This window comes from Prinia subflava, chromosome 5 (genome assembly GCF_021018805.1).
Source record: "Prinia subflava isolate CZ2003 ecotype Zambia chromosome 5, Cam_Psub_1.2, whole genome shotgun sequence".
Lineage (NCBI taxonomy): Eukaryota > Metazoa > Chordata > Aves > Passeriformes > Cisticolidae > Prinia > Prinia subflava.
The window spans coordinates 22,812,205-22,838,076 of record NC_086251.1 but is presented as its reverse complement, the minus strand read 5'-3'; the positions used below and the strand labels follow the sequence as shown (position 1 = coordinate 22,838,076).

The 25,872-nt window shown below is 37.2% G+C and overlaps 1 protein-coding gene across 2 annotated transcripts in view; it reads right to left on the bottom strand.

Moving 5' to 3' along the window:
- Nucleotides 1–25,872, bottom strand: part of EXT2 (exostosin glycosyltransferase 2) — a 71,872-nt gene that overhangs the window by 27,382 nt on the left and 18,618 nt on the right. For both annotated transcript variants that reach the window (XM_063398357.1, XM_063398356.1), the window contains 2 exons: nt 10,609–10,740; nt 993–1,182 (listed from right to left, as the gene is read on the bottom strand). In XM_063398357.1, coding sequence (XP_063254427.1) covers nt 993–1,182; nt 10,609–10,740 — 322 coding nt within the window. The remainder of the gene's footprint in view (nt 1–992; nt 1,183–10,608; nt 10,741–25,872) is intronic.

Below are 25,872 nucleotides of genomic sequence, written 5' to 3'. Positions count from 1 at the left end.
GGAAGGAGTGAAAAAAATCATGTGATAAGGATCTTTGGTTTGAAAATGCAGGCAGCAAGCTGTGAGGACTGGGCAGCCTGAGACTGAGGTCCTGGCACAAGGGGATACAGTACAGCAGTATTCCAGGCTGGCAAAACACACCTCCACTACTGCAAATTAAATAATTGAGAGACTTACAGCATTGAATTCACATTGGAGTAATTAATATACCTTTGAAACCAAACCTTGTTCCAAAAATCTACACTTATAAATAACTTGGGAAAATGCCTGTGAATGAGTCCTCATTTTAAAATAACCACAAATTAAAAAACAATTTTAAAACCATGCAGATGATACCAGACTCACATACTACAAAGTGCAGCACAGTATACAACATGTGTTGGAAAAAGAAATATTTTAAAACAGGCACTTATGTATTGTCTTACTAGGCAAGCATTAGCATTTTCATAAGATACTCTGGTGGTACAGAAACTCCATTTTGGACACCTGAAATGCCCCAAAATTTCATTCATCAATCAATCAATAAAAATATTCACTTATTTTATAGCTCCAAGCATTCAAACTACTTTGCTGCTTTGAACCACATTTGCTGTAGAAACAGCCCAGTAGCAGCAGTATATACACTGTGATGAAAGTCTGTCTACAAAGAAATTAAAGCAAGTACTGACAGAGCAAAAATAGGCCTCTCCTTACTACTCCCTCCAAAAATGTTACAGACAGAAATGTTTCTGTAATAGTGTATTTGTTACTTTTGATTCAGAAGTTAGCAGCACAACCACTGGTATGCTTTTTTTCTTGTTATCTACTTTGGCTTCTCCTGTTTCACTTTCAAACACTTTGTCACAAAAAATCCAAACCCATTATTTTGAAAGAACCATGAAATACTTCTTGAATATAAATGAAGTAGGAGAGAGGTCATTCTGTAACAGGTCTCAATAGACATGCTATGCCCAGTTTCACCTTCCTCCACCACCCCTCCCAAGGGTTTTTACCTTCTGGTGGGTTCTTATTCTGGTTGTTCCAGACTACCAACAATTTGGACAGACTAGGCACTTTAGACACCTCCGTGATAACTCGGAAAAGGCTCTCCACTCGGTCATAGGTGAGAACCACGGCTGTGAAACCCTGGGACTGAGGTGGGATCAGTGGAAGGAAGAGTGGGTTGCTCACACTGCTCCATTTCTGTGAAGGAAAACAACAAAACAACAAAATAATTTCATTAAAGTGAATTATCACAGTAGGGAGTAATTAATATAGCCAGGCCTAACCATCAGATTTGTAATTTGCTCAGATCAGACAGGCTTACTCTCCAATTCTGACTTCAGCAATTTCTCAAAATCTTTATTCCAATCTCTTTCTTATTTCAATTTTCATTTTTGTCTAGCTGTAGTGTTGTAACCAAATAGGGGTTAAGGTAAAAACTAAAGTGGAAGAGGTAGACAGATTTGTGGAGAAGAAAAACCAAGGTAAATTGAGTCCAGCTAGCATGGTTCAATTCTCATTTACTAATCATTAAAGACATTTATATTTATAGTCAGGACTCAATAAACAAAGAGAAACTTAATCAGCACTACAATTTCAGAGTGAAAATGTGTTAATGACACCAAAATCAAAGGAACAAACCCATAAACTTCGCATAAAATGTGCACCCAAGCAAAAAGGGAAAAAGCAGGTCCAAAGAGGAGCAATGTACTAGCTCCCAAAAAGTTTGTTCAATGGTGGAAAAAAGCTGTCTATTACACAAAAAAAGAAAAAAAAATAAAAAGACATGAGATTCAAAGACGAATTCCAGAGTTATCTGCTCCTTGTGAATTTGAACTAGGGCATCCCTTTTAGGACTTTAAAGGTCTTACTTCAATACACAGCATAGGGAAGGCAGCCCAGATGGCAAAAGACAAGACAGACAACTGAATTCCTACTGAATGTGCCAATCCTCTTTGGAGCTGACAACATGGGGGAGGAAGCAATGAAGGGACCATTTGACAAGAATGAAAACACCAGCATTTTAGTCTCAAATTTTCCATTCCAACTGACATTCCAAGCAGGGGTCGGACAGAGAAGCAAAGGGAAAAACCAAACCCTTTGGGACAAGGTGAAAAGGGGAGTTGGGAAAGCAGAAACTGAGTGATGCTGTTTTGCAAGGAAGTTTTGAATCCCAGCCTGTAAAAACTATGAATACTCGTAAGAGGTTAGCAACTGCCAGCAGTTTACAGAAACACAGTGAAATTCTCCAGCTAAACTCATACCATAAGCCTGCTTGTATCAGGAGTAAAGCAAGTTTTACAGACCCAGAGTTACAAGGTCATATTTGTAGGAAGTAAACTTTGCAATTTTCTGTTTCCCTATTTAGTCTTTGGTTAACTTTATACACCCAACAATCACCTTCCTCGTGATTAATGGTTAGACACCTCTAACTAGAGTGACTTCAAGGATGAGGAGAATAAAGAGCCTGTTTACTGAAAGACATGATAACATTTTGACCATTTTGGTAAAGGAGAAAAAAACTATGATGTGAATATGTTTTCCTTCTATGAACAAATCAAAACTGAAGAGGGAATAAATTTGTGAGGCAGAAAATTTAAGCACAGCATTGGCACACTCTTTTGTCCAGGATGGTCTAAGAGTATGTTCCAGGCAAGGACCTGTCAGCAGGAGTAATATGTTTTAGTAGACTTCCTAAAACAGTTGGAAAAATAGACTTCAGCTACACACGCTTTATCAGGTCTGGTAAAAGCAGCATTCATCTTACACTGTTTGTGAGGATCCTAATGGAAAACCAAATTCTAGTTCTCACCCAAGAGAAATAGGATAATGTAGGAACAGTAATGGTACAATAAGGAACTTTGGTTCATGAAAGGGACACAGCTACCTGTGAAAGCACGCTTAGTAATTCAGAAAATAACATCCATTACTTCAGCAACTGATATGTGCAGAGAAAAATCTGCTTTCAGATTATCACATTTTCTAAAATTAAAGCTTTTGTACATACTTTGCTAGTTGTACAAGATGACCAGTGGCAGATGGAGACAGCCCTCTGATTTTGCTGTAGCTTCAATAATTCCTACAGCAAATCACAATCTAAATGTTGCCAGAGCATAATTCACCTCATTAAAGCTTTACTACAGAGTTGTTTCCACACAACCCCCACCCCAAGACTGCTATTATCCGAGTGACCCTGGTAATGTCAAGCAGCTTCTTAACAAACTCTCAGAAACCTCCTTTCATTTATACTTGAAACAGAGGTTTAACATCATAATCAGAGTGCCAAAAAAATATTATGTTTCTGTCCTACAAGCAGAAATAACTGGTAGAGCCATCTGCAGACAATGTTTTATCTATCACTTACGGGTGAGAATTGCTACCTGGATTAATGGCTTCCATTTGAAGTTTTTCTAGAAACTTTTTCTTTTTGCCTACAGCACTTCCTAACAAATTGCTTGCTATAATACCTTTTGGAAAGGATTATTTCTTTTCCATAATCTAAGACTATTTTGGGTACTTACAGAAAGAAATATATCATGTATACGGGTGTGCAAGCACATGCATATGTACCTAAAATGGTCATGAATTTCTCTTACAAACTGAAATTTTAGGTACATTCCTTAAACCTGAACTTCTACTACTTTCAGAAAGGCATGAAAATTCTCCCCTGCTGGTCATAACTTAGGAAAAATAAGGCAAGTTTTAAGGAGGTTTTGCTTCTGCACCTACTAAAGGATGATGGAGGGAGGGGAAAGCCTGTAGACACACACTAATGGATGGGAGAACCATGCCTCTCATTTGAGAAAAACATTTCAAAAAGGCAATTAAGCATCTCTCAAGTGCCATTAAGAGCCAGCCCCCTGCTGCCTGCCTGAAGAGTGTGTCTACAGTCTGAGACCTATTGACCCCACTTTCTGCAGGAAATCAGGCAAATTCAAGCCTCCATAATTTGCTAAAGTCTTCCAGATTTCTGCTTAGGAAAAGCAAACCATACAGGCAATTAATACAACAGCAACCTAATTAAATCTCCATTATGGCAGCAAAGCATGAAATGGCTAATGACATCGGGATGAGCTCTCCCAGTCACTGCTCAAGCAATCAAGTGATGGAGGCACATTTGCTCCATTCCCATCTTTATTAACATTCTTGATGGAAATTCACAGGAACTTTCACTCTCAGAGATGAGAGCAAACAGCAACAGCAGATTGATCATCCATCACCTTTCTTTGACAAAGTGCTGACACTCGGCTATGGATAAGACAACCCTTCACTATCGCCCTCCAAGCTAATATCATTAGAAGAGCCAGGATAATTAATCCAAGATTAATAGGTTACTTGCTGTGAATCATTTTTATGGGCAAAAAGAAAATTGAAATGTTAGTTTCCTAAGAGTAATTTCATGTCACTTAAGTCTCGCAGTCTCAGTCGTCTGACAGCTCTTTGCAGTTCATATGAAAATCCAAAGTACTGGAATGTGAGTGACTGTGAGAACTTGGGAATAGCCTGAAGCTGGAAGAGAGAAGTCAGGAATGGTTATGTATGCACATAAGGATTCAGACTGCTGCAGCTGTCCTGTGCATGCTTTCTACAAGTGTGCATGTATAATAATGCCTTAGAAACAAGGCACCTTCCTTTACTATAGCTCAATCAAATATTGTCCTCCCTCCTGCTCATTAAAAACAACCTGATTCTACTTCAGGAAAAATAAATACATGAGGGGCGATGTATCAAGGGAGCTGAAATCTCAGGATGTGGGAGGCTTCAGGCTGGACTTGATGCAGTCTTCAGGTTCAACTTAGCAGGGAAGTTTATGACAAACTTTTCTTAGCAGGGTACAGAAAGAAGATAGGTGGGAGGTTCATGATATCAATTAACACAATCAGACTGAGAAATGGACAATCTTAATATTTAAATTCTATGGACCCTCAAAGATATTGGTAAAGCATAAGAGACAACAAAGACTGTTCTATCCCAAAACTTCTTGACTGGTTGTTCACCATTAAAAGAGAGTTGAAGAAAGGTACAGTAGACACATGAGAAACATCATCACAGAATGGTCTCTGGGAAAACAAGGCTGTGTAAGATGTTCCATTTTAAAGAAGAATCAAGAACTTCCCAGAAATCATTTAGTGGGAGAATTCAGCAACAGCACTTAAGAAGAATAAAATTTCACTGCTCTCATGAAGAAGAGAGTGAGCTTTCCTACCTGTGTATTTATTTTCAACACCTATCCTGCTTGTTGTAAATTACATATTCGTGAAACCACATAGTCTGAACAATAATTCACTGTCTTTTAAAAGCACAGAGGTAAGGACAATAGTGTGTTGAACTTAGTAGCTGAGCAGTCCTACACATCTAAGCAAAACAGAGATATATCCCCTGCCACTGTGGTTAAGGCTTTTTCAGCTAAGCTGTTCTTAAAACCAATCTAACCTCAATATGGTTTCAATTATGAATTACCAGACCAAAAAAGGCCTTGATTTATTCTATTTTTCTCCAATTATTTATGGTAAGTTCCTATTCGATACTTTGAGAAAGTATTTCATCATGCTTCCCATCCTCAAGTGGTCACAGGGCAAACCCAAAGGAATTAACCCTCCCTACTTGTCCAGAGCCAACCTAAGGGCTTGCACCCAACAGAACTACAAACGAAGTTGCAGTGGCCATCATTTCATGTTTTAATGAAGATCATAAACCCTCCTCACCAAAAAAATTAGCCACAAGATAGACAGAAACTTCTATCTAGTGTAGAATAATCCACTGTGTAAGAAAAGTATCCTAACCCCTGGGCAGGTAAATTTAAGAACCAACTGTTAATTCATGTTTAACACTGACATAAAAATACCAATGATTACATCTGAATATGTGAAATATTCAACCAGTCTCTAATACCAACATGGAAAAAAACCCCAATAAACTGAAATTTATTTAATATAAAAAAGAATACCTAACAACTAACATAATAAATAAAGCAAGATTTGATCCAGCTAATTGAAACCACCAAACAAGTAGCTGGAAAATACAGCAGAAACAGAAATCTAATATTGTTCAATGGAAAAAATACCAGCTATGCATTGCCCAGAAAAGTGCTAGCTTGTTCTCATTTACAGGTAGATAAAAAAGTGTATGTTAATATTTGCTTAATGCTTTGGAGATGACAAATGGTATTAGGAGGGAAGCACAGTTACAAGAATAGCATTATCTGTAGACTGAGGACTATAGTCAAAGAGGTTAGGAATAGTTTAATTTTTAACAAGTGTCAAGTGCCTAATAATTGGCAGGACTCACAAAGTATTCTGTAAATTAACACCTTACTTAGGCTTTGCTAGATGAATGGCATTCTGGGCACTAAGAAAATTCTGCTATTTTAGTTTACACCAAATGATGGTGCTGTCTTCTGCCTCACTGGAAGAAATGAAATCTGGTATGTTTATTGTTCACATACTGATATTCTCAAGTGATTATTAAACTCGGGTCTGTATCATCCAAGGTCAGAGCTCAAAAGCAGCCCCTGACAAAAAACCCATCTAATGTTTCATAGGTCTACATTATAAACAGGCTTGAAAGAATTTCAACAAAAGCAGCTGAAGAGTTCTGAAAAAAAACTGTCTTACTCCTTTTTCAGAAACCCATATATATCAGTGAGGTATAAGGTGAAGAAGAGAATTTAAGCAATCTACAACGAAGCATAAGTGAGGAAGTAATTTACCTCTATTAGAGGATAACAAAGTACTTAATTAAAGGTAACAGATCACATCTCAAGCCCAAGTCATTATTTCTAATCCAGCCCAAACTGGTAACAATCAAAATGCACACCGTAGAATCAGTCATCCTCTGGCTTACTTGGACTTAACTGATTGCCTCTGCCTAATGGATAATGGTTGGGCCAAAAAATACAAAAGACATTAAACTCCCATGCTTCCAACAAAAGACTGTTTGAGACATTAAAGGCTCAACTAGTCCAGCAATGAATTTCAGGCCCCAAAAGTATAATTTGCTCCTCTTCATTAAAAGGAGGAAATATGTCATAGTGCATTTTTGCTCAAAGTATTATTCCATAACATTTTAGCATGTTACACGCTACTAGTCTTCCATTTCTTCAAAAGGACAGTGAATAAGTCGAAAAATAATCCACTTTATAACATTTTTTTGCCTGAGAAAGGCCAACAGACTTCAGTTAGCCCATAAAAACACATAAAACTGCTTGGATCACGTCCCCTGTGCAATGTACTCAGTACGGAATTAACTTATACTCATTTATCTTCTGCATACCTTATCCTCCCTCCTGGAAAAACACCCTCCTGTACCACTGCTGGATCGACACTCTGGTGAAGATACTCAGGCAACAGTCTTACTAATATTTTGAGCCAATATAAGTCAAACTAATGCCAAGAAAAGCAGCCTTCAAGCCACCCAGTTCCTCCCTTGCATATACCCCCACTCTTTCTTTTTTCTCTTGCCTGGTAAGTTTTATCTAAGGAACATTATTTTGGCTAATTCACCACAAGTGAAATAGAAATATAAAAAAAAAAAACCAAAAAAAAAAAAACGTTGCACATGAAAGAGGAAACTGTTACCCTGCTGTAGAAGAGGGCAGGACTTTGGGCAGCTTCTTTGGACAGCAGTACCTACTATCGTGGTTTAAGGTGTTTGGGAAGTTACAAACTCAACACGAGATGGGTTGATGATTCTTTGTGTCAAGACTTGAGAAATATCTCAGGAACAGGAACAAAGCTCATCCATGTGGAGGTCTAGCCATGAGTATGCCTCACTATTTTTAAGTGAGTATCATTTTCATGGTGACTGTACAAGGTAACAGCCATCCCCTCAGAGGGGGGGAGGATACAAAAACCAATGCAATCAATGCAATTTCGCAGTAAAAATGACATATTGGTTATTATGCTTATAGATATGTCTTAACTCCTATTTTGAAGTATCCCAGCTCAAAGAAAAGCAAAGAGAAGGCTATCAATCCTACTTTGATATGAAATTTGGGGCAGCCTTTTGTGAAAGATGCTGCTTTCTCAGCTTTTTCCTCATGTGTGCTGCTGTTAAAAACTAACTTAATGGAATACTTGAGACCTCTACAAATCTCTTTTATCTAGCATACTTACATGCTGCCATCTGCTAAGTGCTTGCTAACTCAAAATAGAATCTAGTCTAATATACTACAATCAAAATACTAAATGGAAGAACTATATACAAACATAGAATAAGACTGAAATCAGATGGTTAATCTAATTCTGGAAGAAGACACATAAAGCTACAATACTTCAACAAAATGCAAAATGTAATGTGCACCTTGGAGAGCTATGAGCCATTCTAATTGTCAAAGTAGGAATAACTGTTATACTGCTTTGTCTAACACCTGAAGCAGTTGTAACAATTGAGCAGCACAACAATTAGTAACCAGAACATTTTCTGTTACTTCTCAGGATTCTAGTGACCTACATAGCAAAATTAACCCCTATAAGCACGAACAAGAAAACCCCACCTTAAACCAAGAAGGCAGACACAAAAGCAATCATGGCCAAGAGTTCTTTCTAAGTAACTCTCTCTGCATAATGGTCTTGCACAGCAGCTTTTCTTTCTGTTAGATAGGTGAATTTGTCCTAGCAACTAAATTCACAAATCCCTTAAGGCTGGCATTTTCCTGTACAAATATTCCAAAGGCAAATCTGAGCTCCCATTTTCAAAACCTCACTATTCACAGCACAGGGATCTGAGCTCTGTGAACAGCCTTGTACTAATTAAAGAAATTCCTGGCTAATTTCAGTAAGCCTTTAAAACAGTAATTGCACCTCTGTACCTCTCGTTAAGGTGCCTACATACACTTTCTGCACCTTTGTGTTCCTATCAAAACCATGTAATAGGAACAAAAGCATTGCACTTAATCCCTACTGACCATAACACCACATGGAACAACAAGCAGAGCTAAAGGAACTGGCTGCTGAGTCAGCTGAGTTTGAAGGCAGAACACACATTGCAAGTTCTGGAGGTTAGCTCTGGGCAGCAACATCAGAATTTATGACAGTTACCCACACTTTTCACTGTGGTATTAATGTTAACTCACAGGTCCTTATTTTAACAATTAGCTATATCCTAGCCCTGAGACTAATGTGAAATCATTTTCTTTAAAAGCTTCACTCATAGAGTTTATTTAGAGAAGAATATAGCAATTTTCTTGTAAACAAAAAGGACATTAGTTACTTTGCCTTCTTATCAAAGTTAGAGGACACAGTTGCCATTTTCTGATCCCTCAAATGTACATATGTAAGTCCTTCCAACCATGTTTCATCCAGGCTGACCAGAAATTGTAGCAGTGCCATGAGTGGATATTAGGCAGGAGATGGAAGAGACACAGGCTGAAGCGGATTATTACTGCCCAAACAAGCAGACAACTTTGAAACTCTGACTAGAGCATTTATTAAAAAAAAAATATATAGGAGAGAGTCCAGGAGATGTTTTTAGGTTCCCTTCAAAGACTGAGTAATCTATAAAGCATTTTCTTCATTTCACTAAGTGTGTTTAAAGGTGCTTGGTTCTGCTACCAGAACTGTAAAGGTGTTAAGATATTCTGATTCCCTTCTTGTGGAGTACACACTTGTGCAGATTAATTTCTTCCTTAAATACTGACCAGGGCCACATTTCCTCTCCAAGAAATGACAACAGGAGATTATTAATGCCCTTGGCTAGGCAATGGAAACACAACTTCTGAAGCACAGCAATGAGCTTCTAACTCTTCATCAGCAACTCTTCACACTCCATCAGTCTGAAGAGTTTAAAGTAAAACACACTTTACTTCTACCCACTACTCCTACCCAGCTTTCTTTCTCTAAACTATCATAAAGCAAGACAGTTAACAAGTTTGGTTTTATTAGTAAAACAAAACTATTTTTTATATTTTGACACAGAGAAAATTAACTGATTATGAGTGAAAATCATCTACAGGCTTTTATATAGTAAAAAATCAGAACCAGCTGCTTGGTGCAGGAGGTTAATTAATACTGCACTGTTTTCTCTTAACAGAAGTGAGTTCAACCAGTGAAACTTTAAATTAAACTGAAAACAGGAAAAAAAAAAGAGTAAAACTTTGACCATCAGTTTCTGTATAAGAGAAATTGTTAAGAAATAACATGGAGGAAACGGTAGGCACAAGAACAATTAGCTATTTCAACAGAATTGTATGAAAGATCCCTGCAGATTTTTTGAGATATTCAGCATTTCCACTATTTTCTCTGCAGTCGTACAGACTGCATCCAAATATATACATGCTCCAAACTCTCCCTGAATTAAACAGAAATAAATAAAAGATCGTGTGTGTATGTGTATCAAGGAAAAATAAATAAATAAACATATAAACAAGGAAGCAATTTAGTGTGTGTAACAGCAAAAGTTAAAAGTTTTCATCTTAGTGCCAGGACATAAAACAAACTGCTAGTTATTTTGCCAGTTGTCATAAAATATATTAGCTTCATCTGTGCAAGTTACCAGCACAACACATACACACACCAACTCAGACACAGAATTATTACCAAGTTTCATAGCACATACCTTTTACACGAGAAAAAAAAACAAACCAAAGCCACAATTTGTTTTATGAGTAAATCAAAAGAATTTACTTACCACAGCTGGGGGATCATTCCATTCTTCATAAGAAATGGCAGCATATGGGTAAATTCTATCATTGATAATCTGAAGAGTAGCGAGAGCAATTGCTTTCATCGATCGAAAATATGCTTCCCAGAACCACCTTGCCTGTAAAGACAATAAAACTCACTTTCACATTGTACAGATCTAGTGCTTAATAATCAATTTTGGCTTGCCATGCACAATCTGTTCCGTGCAATCTATGTGTCAGGTGGAAATTAAATTAGGAGGCATGTTTATTGTACATAGAATATTTCTATGAAGCCTGAAGGCTTCAAACTCAACTCCACCCCTTAAAAGGGCTCACAGCCAATAAAAAGAAGCAGCAGCATTATTTTTCAAATGATTAAACAGATTGATAATATTTGAAGGAATCAAGTATTTTCACATTCTCATCATGTTTTCCTCCTGAAAAATGTCAAAAGCAATTTGACCATAGAACAAAATAAATTAGTGTTATACTCCATTTTTTCTAAGGCAAAGGAATTCACAGTGCAGTTAAACAGTCAAATAAAAGCATTCAGTCTTTTCAAACATCAACATTAGAGACACTTGATCAGATAGAGAATTTCAGTAGTTATGAACCCTACCAGACTAATAGCTTCCCAAGTCTTCCAAGAAACTTAATATTATTTATACAAGTAAATTGTTATGATTTTCATATAAAAGTACATGTACATGCCAATTGATTATAATAGTTAACCCAGGGTAATTTCTAGCACAGGGTAAAACTGCTGAAAGGAAGCATGAGATTGTTATACACAGGTGCTCTGAATTTCACAGCTGAGTTGTTCTAAAACTAAGGTCCTGTACAAGTTTTCATCTTGTCCCAGTTTCTGTGTAAGACAGAAATGATAGAAGAAAAGCAGGGGTTTGGAAATGAAAACGCTGATTTATCTGACTCTCTGTTAAGAGATATAAACATACTTTTTCAATCCCTAGAACTATCAAATGATCCTGTACGTCCCCATCCAACCCAGAAGGAAACATGCTTAACCAAACCATGTAGTTCAAAAGTTCTGGCCCAAAATATATGATTTTTTTCAACCTTACTTTCCTTCAGGAAACTGCAGCAGCTTGAACTGTCCAGAAATTTAATTTGCAATCTCTTTATGGTTAATTACCAACTATAAGAGTATGTGTTTGCATCTAGGAGGTAGAGCAATTAAAACAAATGAATTTTTTCATTAACTGGAACCTTTAGAAGCTTTCAGAGTCAGGACCCAGCAGAAGACAATACACAAATTTGGGCAAGTGCTATTTTACTCTTGCTACAGATTTCTTAAACAGCAAAAAGGCTCTACAGACAAGCCAGTTTTAATAACATGCTATGAAAATATTAAATAGTATTATTTACCTTATTTAATTCCTGTATTATTTACCTTACTTAATTACTGAAGGAATACCAAGTATCTGGAGGTACAGATCTTAGGATGAACCAAAAATAACACTTGTCTGCTGTTAACAAATGCCAGCAGATCTCATTCTGCAGTTCAGTACTTTTTAACAGAAAACACACACCAATTCCTGCATATACACTTCTTTTTAGATATTCTTAGACTGAAAAACAGGATCAAGGAAAGATTATAAGCACAAACTTGCATGTATTTATGCTTATTATGTATTTGCTTATATAAGCAAACTTGCTTATTTATGCTTGCATGTATTTATGCTTACCCTGTACTTTACTCCAGGTGTAAGCTATGAGTACAGAACTACAGACTTTTTGCCAAACCCCCAGCCCTAAAATTCTACTGAGTAAAAAAAAAAAAATCTATAAAACAGATTCTGCAGAATATTTCTGTAAATATTTAAGATTAAAAAAAGATCCATGTTAAAATTCAAAAAGCAAACTAGGAAAGAGATTAGTGCTCTTTGAGGCACTACATTTACTATGCAAACAGCTGTAACTCTGACTATTTCAGGCTATTTCAAAATTTTACTACAGGGAGTGATGGGTATGTCCAAAATGCCACTACTCTGGAGTTTGTTATCCAGAGAGAGTGAAAAGCAACTTCAGTTCAGACTGGAATCACTTCCCTCTCCTTATTTCTCTTCCTGATAGGACTTAACAGCTGGGAAACAGGCTGATTACCAGGAACACAGAACAAAATTACTACCACATTCAAGTGTAAAAGCAGAAGAACTATATAAATGGGTAAGAATAAGTAAAAAGACACCAAATAAAGCAAACACCACATGCTAAGCAAGAGCATTAGTATTTCTTTCCCCAGGTCTTATCCCTTAAGAAAAATTTATTATCAAACAGCAAACTATCTTAAAAGAAAACCAGAAACAGATTAAGAATTAAAATGGACCAGAACAGCTAACTTCTCTGTTCAAGCATGCTAAATAAAAAGGATTCCAAATTTCATTTTCATGATAGACAACAGTTTAGAACAACTGCTGTAAGCAGCACTAAGTAGGAAGGAGAAACTATTTTATGTAGCCTTTTAACGTATAACTTTATAAGCAATCAAGTAATTATTAATAGTGTGAAATACAGGATTATGTATTCATTGTTATCAAGTGATAGCATTCCTATAATGTTCTAAGATTGGTTATTAATACCATAATAACTATTATTATCTAGCTTCATAAAAATCAAAGATGGTTTTCTTACTTCACCAAAATTAGGATGGATCTGATCTAGCTTCTCTTTGCTTAAAGAATGTTTGCAATGTCAGGGAAGATTACACCTTTATACCAGAAGCAAATCTGGAGAAGAGGGCAGAGGGAATTTATGTTTTATAGACTAATATTTATGCAATTAATTTTTTGCAAAGAGCCATAAAATGTTCCCACAGTTGGTTGTAATATTTTTGGAGTTGTGTTTCTTTAAGGCAGAACTCAAAACCTTCTAAGGGGATTTGAAGTCCCCAAACAGATGTTTCAGGGTCTCATTACTTCCTCCCCACCTTGTTTGCTTTTATAAAGCAGAACTGATTAACATGGCTTGCTAGTGTCTGCTGCTCCACATGCTGAGTTACTAAATATTTTGGGAAAGTTTTCTATTGGGAAGATGTATGTTGATTCCATTTGAGATGTATTTTCTACTTTGCTTGGTGAGGTTGAAAAGCTTATGTTGGAATGTAAGAAATAGGGGGGTAGAAATCCCATGAACATATTTGTGATACAGGAGAGAGTAACAACAACAACAAAAGAAAAATGTTTCTGTTCCAGACTCCTATGCCAACTTTCTTATTATTCTTACATAGCTTTACTGAACTCTCTGTTTCCCTTTTCCATATCTATGAATCCAGAAAACTCAAGAGTAACTTCAATACACTAAGCAATATTTTTAAGGTACGGTAATTGTAATACCCTAATTAGAGCTACCTAAATGCCTTTCAGGATCTTCAAATAAACAATCCATAAATCCAGACCTCGGCTTTCACATAGCATTGATTACACACAGACTACAACTATGATGAAGTCATACTTCTTCCTTCAATTTGAACTGAAATTAGCTTCTACTACTCTAGAAGCCTTCTTGATGAGGTTTCCAGATTTTTCTAAGGAAACACACTATGTAGACCACAGACTTGTAGAGAAAGCTAGCTTTGTATACAGCTAAATATTGCTTAGGCCATGGGCAACCTAGGTGGTTACCAGAGATCAAACATCTACTTTGTATGACTGCCAAGACAACACAGATCAATGTTCATTAACCTGTATGGCTTACAAGGAATTGAAGACAGAAAGAAGAAATATAAATTCTCTTCTCCTTCTAAATTTCTGGATAAATAGAAAACCTAGGATGGATCCAAAATGAAAGACAGAAAAGCATTACTTTCGAAAACAGTTTTCCAATGCTTTGAAGAGTCAAATCTAGCATACTGTATGACTTGACTGACAGTGAGAAATACATTAAATTATTGGGTTGCCCAATGGGTTGAAAGTGACTGGAAGTTCTCATTACACAATAGATTGCCCATGAAATTAGTTCATACGAATTCAATTTCTGCAGTAAATTTAACAAAGCCATGATAACTTCATTATGGAAGCCAAAGACTGAAGGAATTGGAGACCAAATTCTCTGCTCTCGCCAAACAGTGAGCTCTGCAGACCAAGCTCACAAACATGGGGCATGCCAGTAAGCAGTACTAAGTTGTTGCCCTTCTTTTCTTCCTTCCTCCTGCCCCACTTTCAACTGCATCCTCATTAGATCAGCCATGAAAGCCCATCACTTTCTGCAAAGGCCAAAATTTCTTAACATAATGTAGTGTTATCAATTCATCTCTACAAATACACCTGCACCTTGAGAAAGACTAGCAGTGTCTGTAAGATAGATGTTCCTTAAACCAAGTAAGCAAGCATCCAACCCAAAAGCTCAATTCCACTTGTTTTCAGTTCCAGGATTTAGTTCAACTGGACTACAAAGAAACTAAACTGACAATATTCAGTACAAACAGCACAGGCATGAGCTTGGAAAGGGAGCATTTGCACTTATCTTCATACCAGACAACAGGCAACAGCATGCAGCAACAGGGCAGCCTACTCAGAGAAAGTAATATTTATTTAGGTAAGGTGTTATTTTCCTTAGAAATAAACACACTTGGGGGCCTAGCATCTCTTTATAAGCTCTTTATAGCATCAGGTTACAGAGTCCATTCATATCATGTTTATAAGTTGTAGTGTTAATGCCATTAATGGTGCTCTGGTATAGAGCACAAGACGGATTAATGTAAATCCTTCTATTGGTTTGTGAAAAAAACAACACTGGGCATAAGGCAAGGAAAGGACTACCTTCTGCAATATTTAGATCAAGGGGAAAACAGTCCATGAAAGGAACTTTCTAGCCTTCTGTCTTTTCACAGCCCATGATTTGGTGGGAGTTCGTAAAAGTAGCAAGAGGTGAAGAAAAACAAAATTCGCAGAAGAGTAGTAAAATTTAACTGCCCATAACGCACCACTTCTCTCAACTTTTAGGTCAGGCGCCATGATGCTGTGAGATTCTGCTCCACTGCAGCAGTTCAGGGTTCCCAAAATGCCTTGAAAGGGTTTACAAGGCCTTGAAGTACAACCATTTTCACACCACCTATGGTGACTCTACTTAAATGCTTTCCCTTCTTAATGGCTCTTGGTGTTCCTGGTTTTCACTCCCAGCTGGATTAGACAAGTCTATCCAAGCAAAAGAGTGTGGCCTACCTGCTGCAACAGCACTGGCCTGGAAACTTGGTGATCCTACTTTTAACCCTGATTCCGTTCCTTATTTACAGATAAAAGGTTGGCATTTATTAGATTTTGTGCTACTTCAGCCTCTCAGCAGTATGTGTAATATTGACCTCAAAGAGATGTTGTGAGACTTAACCATTCTAAACCTTTTAAATTTTGAGATGGGTAGAAGAATAGAGAAAAAACCCAAGAATTTTATCTTCTTTTTTATTTAAAAATTTTAAATATTTTAAATATTTTAAAACTTTAAATATTTCAAAATATTTTATTTTTTTATTTTATATTTTATGTAAATAGAAACTTTAAATTAATAAAATATTAGCTATGTAACTGAAGTCAATGACTGCAGTAACCCTTTGCTAAAATGTGTACTTTCAACAGGGATACAAAAGATATTACAGCAAATATTGACAGCTCAGTTGTGCATCTGACAGCTCTGGACATGGAAGTGCATCAACAAAGACCTGCTGAAGTTATATGTCATACTGTAATATAATCAAATATTTTCTAAGTTACTGAGACATAGCATATTATTTCCCATCGAATAAACTATTCAGATTGGTCCTAGGCAACCTCCCCTCCCCCCAAACTTTTTCCACTGGGCAGTAGGATTTAACAGGCTACTGAGGTTCAAGATAAATTGTATTTTTGTATGTGTGCCCAATACTCAAGATGCATATGAATACAGCTGATGTTATATCATAGTCAGATAGCAAACCTGAGCTCTCAAGAGCCTTACTGACCTCCCCTGCAAACTGGAACTGAAGAGAAGGTAAGTTACTCTTTTGGAGCAATACGCATTTTAGAAAACTTTTCCCAAAATAAATTTTGCATTCAGACTGAGGACCTTATAGCTCCGAGTTGCCACATTTTTCTGCTTATAAATTGTAATCTGCACCCTCTTTCTGTACTGTTTTATTGTTTCTACATCTGGTTCCCTTTCTAACAGCTTCCTCGATGACCACACATACTACTTTTAGTATGCAGTTCTCAAGCAAAGATGATACATCAGCTTGTATCAGCTAAAACCAGCAATATGTTTAGGTTTTTTATACAGGCTAACAAGAAAGCCACAGAAGACTTTATACTATTAAGAATTAAACAGTATTTTATTGTTTCTAGAAAATGGTAAGAGTTTGGGATTTAAAAAAATGCTTGATTGGTTTAGGACTCTTGGTCATATCACTCAACCACATTCAACACACCTAAGGCTGGCTGGCTCATTCTCTGTAATGAGTGCAGGAAAAAACAGGGTTATTCAGAAATTTAGACCTCTCATACCTTAAAATACCTTCTGATAAATCCACTCTTCTCTTAGTAAGGGAGCATGAGAGGATAAAATAAGTGATTAGCTGTAGGTCATGGTCCTTGTTCCCCTTAAAGCACTGTTTTCAATAGTGACCTGAAGTAGCCTCATTTTTCCCAGAGAGGCATGAAGATTTGAAATGGGAATCTAGGCTACACAAATGTAGGTTACATTTTTCAAAAACAACTGAAGTGTTTCAGCCTATGAATAACAGTAAGAGACCTGTGCTCTGAAAAGTTATCTCCCTTTTGGGGTGCCAGTACAATTACCTGAAACCGAAGGTAAACTCTTTAGAAATTGCAGTCTGAAAGTAAAAATTAGTTTCTTGTCCCCATACATGGATTATGTAGGAATTTTAAAAGCTAATCCATTAAATCAATTAAATACTGACAAAATCATGCTAACTTGCCTAAAACTGAAAAGTTTTCTGGTTTTCATGTTTTATATAGTATCAGATTAAAAGCATCTGTCAAACTCAACCTAAACAGGCTGTGTTGCATCTGTTTCTCACTGCAGATCTATCCAAGAAAAGGAGTAGTGCAGACAGTAAATAAAGAGTGCTCAGAGTATTAGCACATCCCCTCTAAATTTATAAAATGGAGGTAAGCAAGGAACTGAAGTTTTGGAGGCCCGTGATCACTTCAGATAAAGACTAATCCATAATTCAGCATCAGGATTATCTGACCTCAAACCAGAAGTTCCTCTGCAAGGGAAAAAAGAGGAATGCGCAGTAGAACAATGCAAGGTGCACACTGTTGTTTCCAGTTAACTAAGGTTTGCTTCTAATGTAATCTGACATCATTCTTTTAATATTATTTCTGAATTTTCATTCCATATTTCTGATTTATGCACAATTCTCAAGTAAAGCTCTGAAAATACTCAGTTCATCTGTTTAACTTATACAAATTATATGAGTGGCCTATAGATGAATATTCCTTAATTACAAGACACTTCAGCAGTATGAGCAAAGAATATTTGTATCATTACAGTCAAATATTTTAAGAAAGAGATTCTAGACAGACATTTCATGGTGCTGGCTTTGATTGTAATTCAGCTTCAAAAACAATCTCTTCAAAAGTGAAGCAGTAAGTGGATTTAATCCTTTGGCTCAATATTCACTGCTGCAGTAATTTCAGCTATGAAACAAGCACATTTGCCTCCTTTAGCTACAACAGAGAGTGAAAACTGAATCTTTCCATTATCCAAAGTTTTTTTTTCTCCTTTTTCTTTTTGAAGCTGCCAATTCATAAGGGGACAGAGGTCAGAGTTCGAAATGCTAATCTTACCCTTCAGATACCAGCCACTTGGGAATAACTCACTTCTACTCACTCAGTTTTATTGCTGGAGACTATTTGCTGACTCTTAGAAGAGTTAAAAGAAAATGTTAGTGCAAGCTCAGATATTAAAATTAAGCTTCTTGCACTGCAGCTTTCCTCAGGTTCTCCTCCTTGGTGCTTTGAAAAGAATCACATCACTTGTAGTGATCCATAGATACAACACATACTGTGCATATACGAGAATGGTTCTTAGAAGCTTATCTGCTAAAGTTAACATTTTCACTCTTGCTTCCACACTTTCACATAACTTTGTGAGTTTGATGATATTTTTGATTTGTTTTAGGGGTGGTGAGTTTTGAAGGCTTTTTTGCTTTTTTGTTTCTAAGGTTTTCATCTTCTCATGAAGAGCCTTCTTCTACTTAAATACATGACACAAAAGAAGGTATTTTCAATAAAAGAGTTCTCACTCTCATAAAATGGGAATTTTTTATATAGTTATGGAATCCTGCATTATCTTTACCCTTATAATACAGATTTCCGCTATTCCCTGTCCTAGAGATAGCAACTTAATTCTAAAAATAGCAAGAGCACAAGACTTGAAGAGATAAAAATATCACTTAGCACTGGTGTTCTCCCCTCTCTCCATATATTTCTGCACCTCAAGCTTGCTTCTTTGATTAATGAGTAGATCAACTTGGCAACTCTGTTGCAGAAGGCAACACTGCAGCAGCCAGGAAACCTGACTTATCCTAAAAATCCACGGTCAAAATACTTTTCTGTTATGGAGCCAACAGATACCAGCACTGTGAACAGCAAGGAACCCACCCCATTCTCAGCTGTGCCTTGGGAATACTGTAGCAAAGTATAGAGACAGAGCCAGCAAAGAAAGTAGCAGGGTGAGAGGAAAAACAAAATCCAAAAAACCCACAACCAAACAAACCCCAAAGTGTCATGCAGTATTTACAGCTTTGAAAACATGCACTATAAAAAATTACTACCATTTTCTCAATTCCTTTTGCCCCCAAAGAACTTTCAGTTTGTCTTCCTATTTACAAGCAAATGGCATGCGTTGACACCAGAGAAATAACACAGCTCAAAAAGAGAAATAGATACAACTCTAGCTTCCAGATAAGCCATTATATACACACAGTCATCAGTAATGATGTAAGACACAAAAAACAGTCCACTCTCTTCCCTCCAGTGTCCAGGAATTTGCATGGCTCTCTATTTCACCAGGCCATTACTGTAAAGGAAGTGGCAGACACACCTAACCCAGGGAGTAGTCAAAAATACTTGAACCTGTATCATCCTTATGGTGTTTGTTGTCAACACACTCAACATAAAACCAGACCTACAGTGAGCTTGAATTGTGCTATCACTGATTCAACAGCAGTCTGGAAAATAACAGAAAACAAACAGAAATATGTAATTGCAGGGAACATTCAACTACTGCATGACCAGAAGTTGGGGGGTGGGAAGATGTTTTATCCACATTTCTTGACAAGTGATGGACAGCTCCTGAAACTGAAAGCAATAGGTTTCTAGTCCTAGGGGTATTGCCTTCAAATATGTCTATGTTCTCAGGGTAGATCAGTTTTCCCTGCTGCAGGCATCCTGCTGAGAGGTGAGGTCCCAAGCAAAACACAGGAATCTGACTGCAAGTCTTTGAGGTGGCAGGAGCCAAGGGAGGTTCAAAGACAAGGCTGGCTGGTGGGCAGCACCTCTGAGTACTGCAGGGGTTAGAGGTTAGTAAAGCAGGAGCCACTGGCCAATAAAACAGTGTTTGGAGAGCCCACCCTATAGATAAATTGGGGATCTGTTTACACCTTTCCCAGCTTTCTGAGTTACACACACTGATGCTTCCCACTGTGATCTTGTCCTGTGTCCACCAGCATCTCCCTTCCTCAGCAGCTGCCCTGCTCTCTGCTGGTTGGCTTTATAACATAGCTAAAGGATGCTTGGAAACTTTTAATCAGCATCCAGCATCAAAAATAAATAAATAAAAGCACAACTGCTTTTATTTGTGTCAACTGCTGCAATAAGATCTGGCTTGTTTGAGATTTCCCATGACTGCTGTACTAATGCTGGGAGAATAGAAGCTTAAATTCCCTTGATTAGAGAAGCTAAACACAAAGCAAGCCCAGTGCCAATCACACACATGAAAGGACAGCTTTTTGAAGGAAGAAAAAAAATCTAGGTAAGGTTACCACCATATTATAGCTGTCAAAAATCAGCACATACCTCAATTTCAGAGCTTAAGCTCTATACCAGGAAGGACTTGCCCTTTTGATGAAGGCATGTTTTGCTCAGTTTCCTGTAAGCTATACAGCTCTGTTTTATATAAGCACAAACATAATACACATACCCCCATACAGCCAGTTCTCAACACTGGACAACTTCAACCACAGACATTACCACCAGTGTTGCTTGAATACAAATATATCTTACTGACTTCTCTGAGGATAAAAGCTGAAGGACTGGCAGTCATGAGGGTTTTTCCATATCTACTGGAAAAATTCCATTTCGGACATGGTGCTGCTTTTTCCCTCCACATCTTAAAAATAACAGATCTTAGCTTGAGCCATATGAAAATATCTCATCCTTCATGGTTTAAAATGCACATGGCTGTATGGCTATTTGATGAAATGGGGAAGGTGAATATCAACTGCTTGTTGTGATAATACTGTGTGGTAGTCACACTACAATGAAACAGGATTGAAAATAAATTTACATGAAAAAAACATTGATAGACATCAACAAGAATTATTTCTTCTTGGTAAACATCTGGAATAGCATGCTATTCTTTACTGTATGAAGCCAAACTTCTGTTCATGATTCCCTACTCAAACATTAACATCCGGGCATACCCTCTACACCTTCAATAATCCTTCTGCCCATAGTATCTCTACAGAATTAATTCACCAAGATTCAAAGACAACTAATGTCAGGTGCCATTTTAATTTCTAAAGAGCATTCAAAATTGATGCTAATTAAAAAAAAAATTTAAAAGGAAAAGGAAGAAGTCAACCCCCAGATACAAATTACATCATTTGAAAGCCAAGGGGCACTACAGTATATTCCTAAAACGGCCCACTATTCAGTTTATAAAAAAGATGCATAATTTTCTTGCCTCCAGGCATCTAAGAAACTATTCAATATATCTGCATAATTTATAGACAAAGATTAAAGGAAAAGCTGGCTAAAGATGATCTGGCAGCAAATTGTTTCTATAGAAAATGTAAGACCTTTCTAATTTAAAAGCCAGATGTTCCTACTGTCTTGTAAGATACATTTGATATAGTTATTAAAACAGGATCTTGATTTCTAAATTCCATTATTAATATTATGATTTGACCTTGTACAAGTTGTTTACATATCTAACTCATCAGTAAAATGGATACAAGACTAAAGTGTATTTACTACTCTATTTAATAAATTCACATGCAGATTACTACAGCAATGCAGTGTATTTATGCTATATGGATAAATGCTAAAGTTGTAATACATTAATAATTAAAGGAGGTAAACAAAGCAAGCAGATTTGATAAGGAATGTGATGTGACATAGACTATACAGCAGCAGAGGGAAAGCACAAGGTAACAAAGAGTGCAACAACAGGAGATATGCTTAATCATCCATTTGTCTGCAGCTAGTTGCTTCATGTGCATGATAGAGTATTTTCAAATATTCTTTCTAAAAGTACATGCCTTCCCAATTTCTGGATCATCTGTTCTGTCTGTGGTCTATCCAAGTTGTGTATAGCAATCTGCAAAGTGTAAGTACCAAAAATCCCATGTGCAACAAGATACAGACTCTTAAAACACAGACAAAAGAAAATTGTTTTCAAATAGCATAATTTTCCTCTTGCAGTTAAGATTAACCTTTTACTGTTTAGAAACTGCCAATGTAGATACAAAAACAGCCCAAATGTATCCTATAAAAATTATACATGGAGGTGCTGATTGGTCTCAAATTTCAGAGCTCTTTCTCGGAGATGCCACGAAGACAGTTTTCTTCATTGTGAAAAACAAGGCGGGACAGGGAAGGAGAAAAAAAATCCAGAATAAGGACACTCTCTGCAGCAACTGAAGGGAGAGGGGAGCAATGAAAGTCTCATATATAAATGCCAAGGATTCTACAACTCCCATGGTGATGCTGGCAGTAAGCCAGGAAAAAGTTTTTTCTTTCCTTTGCTGTTTGCAGCAACAAATCTTTCCTCTGGGGGAGGGGTGAGAGGGCTGGAACGAACTTCACTGCATCTGATAAGATGGCAAATTGTCCAGGCCTGACATTTATGGGGGACCCAGAGCTTCACTGAAGCACTCTGGGAGGATTAAAGCAGGGTTAGGCTCTGCAGTCGCACTCCTTAAAATGCTACAAATGGCAGACAGATGAAAGTTCTCTTAAATTTGATAATGATGATTCTACAGAACCCAGAGACAGAAGCTGTCCCCTGTCAGGAAAAGAACTGCAGCTGTAAGTTTAATATTCTCATTAAAAGGACTTGTAAAAGCCTAAGTATGCTCAAAGAGCATCTAGTGTCCAGATATTGAAATGAATTTCTGTTTAATTGGTTAACAAGAACTAAATCCCATCTCTTTCATGTAAGCTGCACCACCCACAGGAAAACTCCACCACCCATTTGCTTTAACTCTATCCAAGACCATTTCACTGCAAGAATGGGAGTTTTCACACGCTGGCAGTGATTGCCTGGAGCCAGCAGAAAGGCTCATATAGCTGTCAGCAAGCTGATAAGAGCTGAAATTACTCTACAGAGCCCTCTTTAAAGAAGAGCCAAAGAAGCACATTAAATGAAAGGGAGGAGGGTCAGAAAAGCCAGCCACTCATGTTGTTTTAACGTGGCACTAAAACAAGTCATTGATTTATGCTTGTGTCTTCAGCTCTGTTTGACCTGGAGTCTGAACTTCAGTTCAGGGCTGAGGCACATGGGATGTGCAGAAGAAATACCACAACAGATTGTCCAGGTATTCCAACTGTGGGAACAAACATTGCAAATTACATGTTTTCAATCCACAGTTTTTCACATTGAATTGACATCCTTTTTTAGCCTTTAATTGTCAATTCAGGCTAAAAACACAAGAGGTTGTGATTATCTGAAACTCATAATTAATGAAAAGCAAGAATGGTACATGGCCACTATTTGAGAGGGCACCTTGTGAGGCTTCAGGAAAGTGAATTCCACATTCATCCAAAGAAGGAAACTATACCTCACTTTCAATAGTCTCCCACTGAAGTGTCTGGCAGCCAGTGAAGTCAAGATGCATTTTAAAAACCACGGATTATCTGACAACGTTATTACACAAGGCAATATACTACTAAAGTCTCTTGTAAACGTGAGTCCTGAAGCTGCCAGGTCTGACCAAATGGCCTTCTGTTCCCATATTCTCCCTCTGACAGTGCTCCACAGCAGGTACCTCAGGAACCCCCTCCCACAGACACAGCAGGCATAAGCCACCACTTCCTCAAAGCACTCTCCAGCTTCCACAAGTCTGCAATGCAGGAACTTTTAAGCCAGAGGGTATATCTCTGCATTCATCTCTGACAGATTTTCCTTCTCTGGATTTCCTCATTCTGCCTTTTATGTCAATAAAACCCCTTCACTCACACAAAGTTATGAAGCAGTGATTCTCACAGACTACCTCTTAGTTCTGTGAGATCATGTCCTTGTTTTTTAGACCAGATTCCAAATAATAAAAGTACAGTGAGACATACCATGAATTATACCGAACAATATACAGTCACATTCATTCACTTTTTCATTACCTTCTTATTTTATAGTTCTGTATTATATTCCTGCTTCACCATCACTAATCATTAATTTCCAAGATGAAGAGTGTTAGGCTATTTAATTGATTTTCTCTTGAAACTTTTGATCACTTTTGTTCTATTATACCATTTTCAAGATGGAAGAACCGTAACTACAGACTGTATTCATGGTGCAGACATACAACAAATTGACATAGTAAATGGCTCAGTATTTTCCATCTTGTTCTCCAAATCTTTTCTAAAAACTGTATTTTTTTTAACATAACTGACTATGGAATTTATAATTTCATCACACAACTATTTATTACAGCTCTTGAGAATTCTATTCCAAGTGATTACAACTAGTTGAGAGGCCAAAACTGCCCATGAGAAGGCTGTTTTAATTTGCATATACTGAATACTTTGTATTTCAGTATACTTTGTATTTCAGTATACTTTGTATACTGAAATCAAGTTATCACCTTATCATTTGGCCATTTTTACCTGAATTTCTGTGGCCTAAGGTGTGCCAGTTCCAAATAAAACCTTTCCCAAAGTATATAATCCCTAATGGATAAATGCAAGTGTTTTTCTATGACTGTTATCTCAAGCTGCAAAGTTTTTCTTAAAAGGCCATGCTATTATGGGGTGCTTAACTCCTACACAGGTACCTAATTTTATGGAATTTCTTAACTCCAATCTCTCCACCTCTCTCTAAGTTTGGTCAAAATTGGGCAGTAACAGAAATCAGAAGCGAAATCAGCATGCACATTGTATGTGATTATACCCATGTTTCCCTAGAAAACCAGGATGAAAAGAATTCCCACACTTAGGAACACCAGCTCTTCCTCCTTGTGCCACCACAGCACACAAAGTCATCCAGTCTTCCAGAACAGACATGAATTCAGAAGTTTTATTTCTGGGAGATGGGAAGTGTTACAAAGTCAAAAAGGAACAGGCACACAAAGCCACCTTTTGAAAATAAACTCTTTACCTAAAATCTCTTCAGAAAGAATACCTAAATAAACGGAGGAATAAGCTTTCTATTTCCACTATATAGTACTTCCATATTCTGATTCTTAATGAGAATGAGTCTATCCATGCTAAAAGAGTTCTAAATATGTTGGTATTAAGTGAAGAAGAAAAATACTTGTAAGATGCCTATATATTCAGACAGACAGATTCACCTCACAAAAAGGGACTGAAAAAAGCACAGTGGCTGAGATATAAGCTGAGCAAAACTTTCACACAAGTTAAAGACATTTATATATCAACTACAGTACTGAAACATATTTCCAGAGACTAACAGGCTTTCAGAGCAAAACCTTAGGAAAAAAAACAAAAACAAAACTGTTGCAAAGGAAACTATACAAAGCATGAGACAAGGCGATACCAGCAAAGTTGCATTTTGCTTTTTTTCCTTTATCTATCACTCTGCAGGAACAAGACAAAATTTCCAATTTTACTCTCTATCACAGGCTCATTACATCTACTTCTTCCCCTCTGTTTCTAGAACTTTGCTGTCACCTGGATGCTGGTTGGAGGCAAAGATAAAATGAAAGCATAAGGATGCAGCATGAAGTCTGTGCAGCTAGGCTGCTTATCAACTTGCCTCTGGGCACTTCTGCCAGTGTTCCAGGTTCCATATGGAACTATTTGTGAGAGGGGGATGGGTCAAGGAAGCTTCAAAGAAAATGAGAATGACAACATTAC